At 55.3% G+C, this 8,857-nt stretch overlaps 1 protein-coding gene across 1 annotated transcript; it reads left to right on the forward strand.

Annotated features, from left to right (window-relative positions):
- Window positions 1-5,977: 5,977 nt before the first annotated feature.
- On the forward strand, window positions 5,978-7,976 carry FEZF2 (FEZ family zinc finger 2). The gene is made up of 4 exons (XM_054387451.1): window positions 5,978-6,787; window positions 6,880-7,014; window positions 7,115-7,247; window positions 7,708-7,976. The coding sequence occupies exons 1-4, from the start codon at window positions 5,978-5,980 to the stop codon at window positions 7,974-7,976; spliced, it is 1,347 nt and encodes a 448-aa protein (XP_054243426.1).
- The last annotated feature ends 881 nt before the right edge of the window (window positions 7,977-8,857 follow it).

Consider the following 8,857-nt stretch of genomic DNA (forward strand, 5'->3'; position numbering starts at 1 on the left):
ACACATGACATTTCCAGAAAGACTGGTCAGCACCAAGTGGAGAGTTAGCTGCAAAAAGAAGATGGAAAGATCGGCTTTGGAAAGATTCTTACTCTGAGTTTTTTCATTGAAAAAGCAAGTGTTTTTGAAAATGAGATGTTTTCTCTATCTCATTAAGGAGAGAATAATTCAAAACACGTGGGGTTTGTCCCACTTTTTTTTTTTTTTTTTGGCCATCCTTCTTTCAAGCAAAAAAGGGAAGGAATAGGAACACAAAATTGAAGTGGGCTTCTACCCGCTTTCACTGCTTTTTCCTCCTTTTTCTGAAATGTTTTCAGTAGGAAAGTGAGAACAAGGCCATCCCCCCATTATATTCTCCTTCTCTACTTCCTCCCACCTTTTCTCCTAAATAGAAAATAAGGGGTGAAAAAAACCCAAACCAACCAAAAACACAAACCCAGAAAAATTTATAGGCTCCCACTCTTTCAAAACAAAAAAGTACATTTCAAAACACTAGGAAGGGACATCGCTCAGCTTCAGCATACAGAAATTCAATACAGCACTGCTCCATTGCTGCAATGTAAAGAACTACTATTTCCAACAATAAGGATGGAGAACAGCAGCTCACCCCTCCAACAGTTTCTTGTTTGCCTTACTGGACCAGTTGACTTCAGACATGATATGGACTCCGTCAATGCCTTGATTGCCTCCTGGGCCAGACCAGTCTCACATCAGGAGCTAGACTTCACCCATGATGTCTCTCTCCACTCCTCACAGGCAGGCAGCGTTTTGGGGGCACAAAGCCTGGCTGGGATCAAGCCTTTAGTTACCATTCCTGTTGACAGGCAAACTAGAATAGGCTCTGGCTCACTTTCTCCAAGCTGCGGAAGGAGGAATGAGCTGAGAAAAGAGTTCATTCAATTGCTTCTGTTTGGCAGCTCTGCAGGACTCTCCGCATAGACAGAAAGAGATGTGGCAAGTAAGGAGTTGCCATTTTTAGACTTACATAAGCCAGTTTGATTGCCATTGAGGAACTCTGTGCAGCTCCTACCACAGTGCCCTGCAGTTGCTCTGCAGTGAGGCTAGATTTCAAACAGCTTTAGGAGCAGGTCCTATACCAACTCTTAAAATTAGACTCAGGTTAAAAATGTCGATCATCTGCCATTACTAACGAAGTCAGTCAACACAGCCAAGCAAGGATTCTGGGACAGTGTGCTTCAAAAATCCCACTAACCACATTCGTTCTGGGATCTGTACAGTGCTCCAAATCCTACCTCTCCACAGTGTTTCATTATTAAAAAAAAAAAATTCCAAAAGCATAAAATGAATTAAAATTCACTGCGTTCATATATACAATAATGTATGTGTAATTCAGTGACTGGGGTGAAAGAGTACTCTGGAGAGACTCAGCACCTCTGCTCCAGCCAAGGTGGCCTTGCCAAGCACTGCCCCTGCCCCATGTGTCGTCTAGTCTCCATGGGTCTCTAAGAGTCCTGCAGGATGAGAGCAACTGCCCATGGGGGCTGCATTGCTAGTACTTCTCCTATTACATGAGGTACCATGGTTTCAAAGGGCTAACAACTCCAAACTTTGCAATGCTGATTTCCTAATTCATTGCTGGCTAATTTGTCCAAAACATTTCTGTCTCTGACCACTGCAAACCAAACTCCAGACAAACACCTTGGGGTCATCCTTGGGGGGCACTCAGAGGATGTAATCACTGCTTTACACCAAGCCAGACCCAAACCCAGTTTGGTTGTACCACAGCCCGGACAGCACTGCAGCCCAACTCACCTCCCAGGCTGACCCCGGACCCTGCCACTGCACCTTGCACCAGCCACAAAACTACAAAAACTACATCAGAAGCTGCCTCCCTCCCCGGCTCACAAAGGCATCCTAATTGGCTGGGCTAGTGCCTCACCTGGTTATCCACAATCTTCTGCTACTAAGAGAATAAACCAACAACAAGTATTTACAAAAATACATGTAAAAAGCAAAGCAGTAACGAAATCAAAGCCACCATTTCAGAGAGATTGAAGCATAACGCTAATAACTTTCGGCAGCTTCCACTGTGGAGTTTAAGCAGCTGCCAAGTTAAATAACCAGGAGGATCCTAAGTTATCATCCAGTGGACCATAAATGCTCAGTGTTGGGTACCCAGGCAGGGGCGGCCCGACGGGTGCGGGGAGCCTGGCCAAGCCTGCGGCACCCAGTGCTCCCCAGCCGGCCGGGACGGGCCCCCATAGAGCCCCTCGTAGAGTGGGTCTGGTTATGTGGGGGTGAAAGGGAAACCTCTTCCAGTTTTCGATGTCATCGGCCGGGGAGCGTTTGGGGCTGGGGAGGCCGAGCGCGTATGGGACAAAGTGATGAGAACAGGCATCGGACGAGCCCCAGGGCGAGCCCGGAGAGTTTCGTGCAGGGGCCGCGGCCGTCCCAGACAGGAGAGCACTGCAGTCGTTTTTCTGGGGAGGGAACCGCGTAAAAATAACCGTAAGAGCGATCGCGTCTGAACCACGACAGGCTTTGCGATGTAAGCTTTTAAGGGGAAAATCCGCAAAACATTTCTCCCCTCCAGACGTTGGGGGTGAAGTATTAAAACCCTACGGGAGGGGCAGAAAGCGCCGCCGAGCCGGGATCCCGCAACCCGCCCGACGTGCAACCGCTCCTGCCTCCCGAAGCCGGGCTGGGCCACCTCTAACCCTCTAAGAACCCGCCAGCCTCTGTCAGCGAAGGCACGGCGGAGGGCCGGGCGGCGTGGCCGGGGCAGCTGTCTCAAAGTCAGTCACTTCTGATATGCTTGCCGAACAGCAGAAGTCGAATCGATAGAGACAGCCTCCAGCTGTGCCTAAACCTGTGATTTCAATTAAAATACTGAGCTCCGATGCCTGGCTCCTAGGTGGGATCCCAAAGCACGGATGCACAGGGCGAGCTTCGCCGGCCAGGAGGCAACGGCACAGTAAGGCACAACTCGGACCGGAAGCCGCTGCCCGGCCTCGGGCTCCGCAGGGGCTGGTGCAAAGGGTCCCCGCCACCGCTCCTCGCCCCCGGGTGCCCCGAGGCCTGCGGGACCTGCACCCCCGAGCAGGACAGTGGGAATGGGAACCGCGGGCCGACAGCTGTCCCCTCGGTTTGGGAGGCAATCGGGGAGAGATCCGGCACAGAAAACAGCCCGGCAAGGGAAGAGGGCGGCGCGGGGAAGCTGGCAGCAAGCTCTCGGCCCCGGCTCTGCAGCCCTCTTTTATCCTGTTCGAAATCATCTCGTTTACAGAAAATATTTGTTTGCACTATTAGTTTGTACTGGAGTTAATTACTCAACGTGTGAGCGGGGAGTAATATGGATAAAAGCAGCCCCAGTGTTTATTGTGTGGGTGAGCTGTTGAGCAGTGCTTGAATAAACTGCAATTAGGGTTAGATAGAGATTAATTAACATGTGAGTGGCAAGGTGTAAAATAGTTCCCAACCCTCCACTCAGTATAATCTGCAGGCGAGGAAAAAGAAGTTTGTGGAGGCTAATTAAATACTTTGCTAAAGCCGGCGAGCCCCGGGAACGAGCGGAGCCCCGTCGCCGCCTCCTGCCCACTGCTTGCTGCCCGGCTCGGCTCGGCTCGGCTCCCCGGGTCTCGGCCGGGTTTTCTCGCAGCCTAACTACCGAACGCGTCTTGTGCCTCTGCATGTGGCTTTCTGCAGTCCCGTCCCACCCTCTTTCCCCCAAAAAGCGGGATGCTTTCCTCTCTCCCTTGCACGCTGACCTATCCGACACAGGCGGGAAAGAGGGAGCGAACAGGGCTGCGGGGATGCCAACACCTGGAGCTGCAGGCAGAGGGACCCCCCCTGTGTGTCCCCCTACCGGAGGCGGGGTGTCCCCTGGCCCCGAGCGCGGCCCAGGCAGCCTCGGGGCAAACTCTCCCCTCCACCCGCCAGTAGCCCGCGGCGGTCGCCGCTTTCAAAGTTTGTTTCTGGAGCGTGTTGTGGTTCGCAGGTGAAAGAGCCTGTCTGCAAACAGCCGGCAGTGAGCTGCCCCGGCGGGGAGAGGAGGCGCGGCTTTGTCAGCGCCGCACAAAAAACCCGAATTCCTCTAAACTTTCTTAGGCGTGCTAGGGAGGAGGACAAAAAAAAAAATATATATATATGTATATGGGCCTTTTCATTGCTTGCTTTACCTCTGACCAGGCTCAATCTAAACCCTTTCTCTCCCCCCCACCCCCCTCCCACCTCCCCCGGATAATCCTCCCCTTTATTTTAGAAACACACAAAACCAGGTTCCACGCAGCGCTATAGTGGCTACAAGTGAAAGAGAATTGAGCGCACTGAATCGCCGGGGGAAAATTGGTTCGGCTGAATAGCCCGGGAGAGGGACGGGGCGGCTAATCGGGGCCAGGGGAGGTGCTGCCGCTGCAGCCGGGCCCCCCAAAACAGGTGGACACGGGGCTTCCTCAATTACCGCCTCCTCGCTTCTGAGGTTTCTGCAAATCCTCCCCTCCCGCATCAAGTCGTTGTAATTGGAAAGAGCAAGGGAAGAACCCCTGGCATCCAGGCGCTATAATGTAGCGTCGCCTATTTCTTGTCCTTTCCTTTTCTTAATCTTTTTTTTTTTTCGGGGTGGGGGGAAGGGGGGGCTGGAGATGGGGCTGTCACGACCAGGGCTAAAAGAGAAAGGGGGAGCCGCCCGCCTGGCCCCCTGGGACGTGGGCACCTTCCGGAGGTTACAATTTGCAGAACTCCTGTTCGCAGCGCACGGCTTCTTTTCTATTATTTTTTTTTTTTTTAACCAGCGAAACCCCGGCGCTGGACTCGACACCCTCCGCGTTTATTTAAGGCTAATCATCAGCTAGCCTGGAAGGGGAGAGGGGTGGAATTAAACTTAGTTTAATTAACATTAATACACTGTCCTAATTAATGGGTTGGCTATTAATTTATACATGCTGGGGAGGCTCGCAGATAAGTGACAATTTATTAATTATCTTCCAGCTCGGTTGCAACGGAGCTGATTGCAGATGGGTTGCCAAAATAACTCGAGCATGGTTGCGTGGTAGTTGCTTTAGGAAAAAAAAATCATTCTCCTCTTCTTGAAAAGGAAAAAAAAAAAAAAGGAGAAGAAGAAAAAAAAATCCTCACGCTCACTCGGAATGGCTCTTCTAACCCCAGCAAGAACTGGAGCACTCTTTTCCACCCAACTTGTGAATCGCACTTGCCTTCTAATTTGCCACATGCAAAACGATTCCTCTGCTTTGCAAGTTGCTTTTTAAGAAGGGAGAGAGAGAGAGGAAAAAACCCAGATCGCACACGAGCGATTTGTGCTCTTAAACTGGAAGGAAATTGTGCGTGGAAGGTGGGGGGGGGAGGCTCCTCTTCCTCTCTGCCCCAACCCACCACACTCCAGCCCGACGCCTCGGCTAGGGGAAGATCCATGGTGGCATCCCCATGTCATTCTGCTCGAAGTGACTTCATGTGATGTCAGCTTTAAATGTAAGAGACCGTGATCTGACGCTCAGGAAGATGTTTGCTATCAAAATGTGACTGTGGCCACACTGCGCTGCTTGGATGAGTCTCGCCGGCTCTGGGCAAAGGTAAGTGGTCCCAAGGCGAGCCCCGCCGCCCCTCGCCGTGCCCCCCCGCCCCTGCCCCCGCATCTACCACACCGCGGCCATCGGAGGGGCTGGGCTGGGTGGCACTGAGCTGGAGAAGGCTTTTCTTTTTCTTTTTTTTTTTTTCCCCTCTTCTTTTTAATACTAACAAGGTCTAGCTTGCATGTTACTTTAGCGTGTTACGCTTAATGAGCAGTAATCTGGTACCCTACGTGCCATTGTTCTTGGATATGTTCATTTGAATGTAAATAGGGAGGGGGTGCTGGGGAGGAGGGGGGGGGGAGACGACAAGGGGGTGTGGGGGGAGAACAAGGTGCTTATTAAATTGATTTGTCTCCTGGCTTTTCTGGAATGCAGAGCCGAGAGCGGGAGCAAGTCGCTGCTCACACCAAGTTCCCGCACGGAGGAGCGACATGGCGAGCTCGGGGTCGCTGGAGACGGTCATGCCTTCCTCCTGCCCCCGGCACGATGGCAGGGCCGCCGCCGCTAACCCCTCCAAGACCCTGGCCTTCTCCATCGAGAGGATCATGGCCAAGACGTCGGAGCCCAAACCAGCCTTCGAGCAGAGGCACGGCGGGCCGGGGCTGGAGCCCGGACAGGAGCCGGAGCCGGGCAAGAAGCCTCTGAGCCTGTGTTCGCCCCTGCCCTGCGTGATCCCTATCCCGCCGCTGGGCTACGAGGTGCCCTCCAAGACTCTCCTCAACTACTCGGAGCTGTGGAAGAGCAGTCTGCGGGGCGGTGCGGGGCTCTGCAAAGCCAACTGCGGCGTCTGCTGTAAGGCAGAGCTCGCCCTGGGCCAGCCCAGCGGCCGGCTTATCAAGCCACAGGTCATCCACCAAGCCGGGGCCGTACCGGCAGCTCCTCGTTCCCTCTACTACTTCAACTACCTGGACGCCGCGTACCACCCGGCTGACATCCTGCACGGACAGCTCTTCCCTGCCGGCCTGCTGGGTGCCCCGCCACCGGGGGGGCTCTCGGCCCATCAGAAGCTTTTCCTGCTGGAGAACGCCAAACTGGCGGGGCTGGCGGCCGAAAAGCTGCCGCCGCCGCCGCCCTTCTCCCATAAAGAACGGCTGCCGGGACACCTGGATCAGGTGATGAAGGAGGCGGCGGCGGCAGAGCGCGGCGGCCCCCCTAAGGGCCACGCCAAGCTGGGAGGCGGCGGCGGCGGCGGGGCGGCGGAGGGCAAGCCCAAAAACTTCACCTGCGAGGTCTGCGGCAAGGTAAGGGAGGTGCCGGCAAAGGGGCGTGAGTGGGGGTGGGAGGCCAGGGGCCCTGCCGTGCCTGACCTCGCCTTCCCGGCGCTTTCCCGCAGGTGTTCAACGCGCACTACAACCTCACCCGCCACATGCCGGTGCACACGGGGGCCAGGCCGTTCGTGTGCAAGGTCTGCGGGAAGGGCTTCCGCCAGGCCAGCACCCTGTGCCGGCACAAAATCATCCACACCCAGGTAGGTGGGGCACAGCCGGGGTGCGGGAGGTGGCGGGCTTCCCCCCCACCCCGCTCTCCTCGCAGCATCCCCTTGACGGGCCTCTCGCCCCCCGGTGCAGGAGAAACCCCACAAGTGCAACCAGTGCGGGAAGGCGTTCAACAGGAGCTCCACGCTCAACACCCACATCCGCATCCACGCCGGCTACAAGCCCTTCGTCTGCGAGTTCTGCGGCAAGGGCTTCCACCAGAAAGGTGAGCCGAGCCGGGCCGGACCAGGGGGCCCCCGTGGGGCCCCTACCCATCATTAGCGGGGATTAAACGCTACGAGCCCTACGCGGCTGGGGGAAGAGACGGGCGCGGGCAAAGCCGCCGCCGCCGCTCCCAATTACTTTCCCTCTAAACCGGGCCGCATCGCCGGGCACTGCTGACGGTTCTCCCTAAATGCTTTTTAAATGAGAGGTGCCGGGGCTTGGTCCTAATCCAGCGCCCTCCATTTGTCGCGGGTCACCGGGCTGACCCTGCCTCTCATTTGTGCCGTGCCAGTTGTGCGCTGCTCCGCCGTGACGCGGACAGAGTTTGACAAGTCGGACGAGGGTGCGGGGGGAGACCCTTCCTAACGCCCACCATCCTGTCCTGCCCTGCCTTACCTGTGCACTGTGCGACCCGGGCACCCTCGGATAACCCCCTTTTCCACCTTTTTCCTCTCTCGCAGGTAACTACAAGAACCACAAGCTGACCCACAGTGGAGAGAAGCAGTACAAATGCACCATTTGCAACAAAGCCTTCCACCAGATCTATAACTTGACTTTCCACATGCACACCCACAACGACAAGAAGCCCTTTACGTGCGTCACTTGCGGGAAAGGATTTTGCAGAAACTTTGATTTAAAGAAGCACGTCCGAAAGTTGCACGACAGCGTCTCCAGCGCTGCTCCGCCACCGCCGCCGCCGCGGGACCCCGGGCGCAGCGGGCAGAGCTAAGGACCTGCCACACCGCCCCACTCGGACCTGCTCCACCAGGCCAGCACTATTTATCTAAACCAGCCTTCGTTTCTCTGTCTTTTCCCTTGCGAGCTCAGCCGCCGGTAGCAAGCGATCCCGAGCCGCAGTTGTATATAAGAGGAATCTTATTTAAGGGCGAGTTCGCCGCCGAAGCGGGCCAGGAGGGGCCGGGCGGGCCGCCCCCCGCCAGGACAGCGCTCTTTACACGTGTCTGTAAATCTTCATTTTAAATGTACACTCGAATAAGTGAGGAATATATATATATCTATCTATCTATATATATCTATCATGGGACAATAAACCGGCCCTTCGCAGGTGTCTCATTTCCCAGCTCGGCCGCAGTCCGAGCGGGGACCGACCTGAACGGCGCTAAATTCCCTGTGTAAACGTGGTTTGCAGGAGCTCCGGGAGCAGGGGCTGGCGGCAGGGAGCCGGGTCCTGCCGTTCTGGAGCCTGCGGGGGGCTCCGGCGGAAACAGAACGAGGGCGGGAGGGAACCGGGCAGCTTCAGAGGGCTACTGCGCTCCGGGAGAGGGGCAGTGGCGGTGGCGGGACCCCAGCCGGCAGCGCAAAGGGCGGCTCGGAGTTTCCCAGCGCCGCTCTCCGGGGTCGGTTCATTACGGCGTGGTTAAGCCGTTTCTGAAGGACTATCTTTTCCTGCATGCAGATGAAATGATCTCACGCTTGCTTTGCGAGTAATGACCCAAATTAAGAGAGAAAACACAGACCCTTCAAACCGCATTACATTAATTTAATCACTCCCAGCAGGCCTCAGAAACTCTTTTTGATCAGAATATGGATAATCAAGCAGTTGGATTACACTAAATATTCCCTTCTCCTCTCCTCCCCTCCCTCACTTTT

This window comes from Indicator indicator, chromosome 15 (assembly GCF_027791375.1).
Source record: "Indicator indicator isolate 239-I01 chromosome 15, UM_Iind_1.1, whole genome shotgun sequence".
Taxonomy (NCBI): domain Eukaryota; kingdom Metazoa; phylum Chordata; class Aves; order Piciformes; family Indicatoridae; genus Indicator; species Indicator indicator.

Excerpts from the sequence above, each read along its gene's own strand:
- FEZF2 (XM_054387451.1), top strand. The coding sequence starts at position 5,978 with ATGGCGAGCTCGGGGTCGCTGGAGACGGTCATGCCTTCCTCCTGCCCC. Across the intron at positions 6,788-6,879 it reads CCTGCGAGGTCTGCGGCAAG|GTGTTCAACGCGCACTACAA; the intron begins GTAAGGGAGGTG and ends GCTTTCCCGCAG. Across the intron at positions 7,248-7,707 it reads CAAGGGCTTCCACCAGAAAG|GTAACTACAAGAACCACAAG; the intron begins GTGAGCCGAGCC and ends CCTCTCTCGCAG.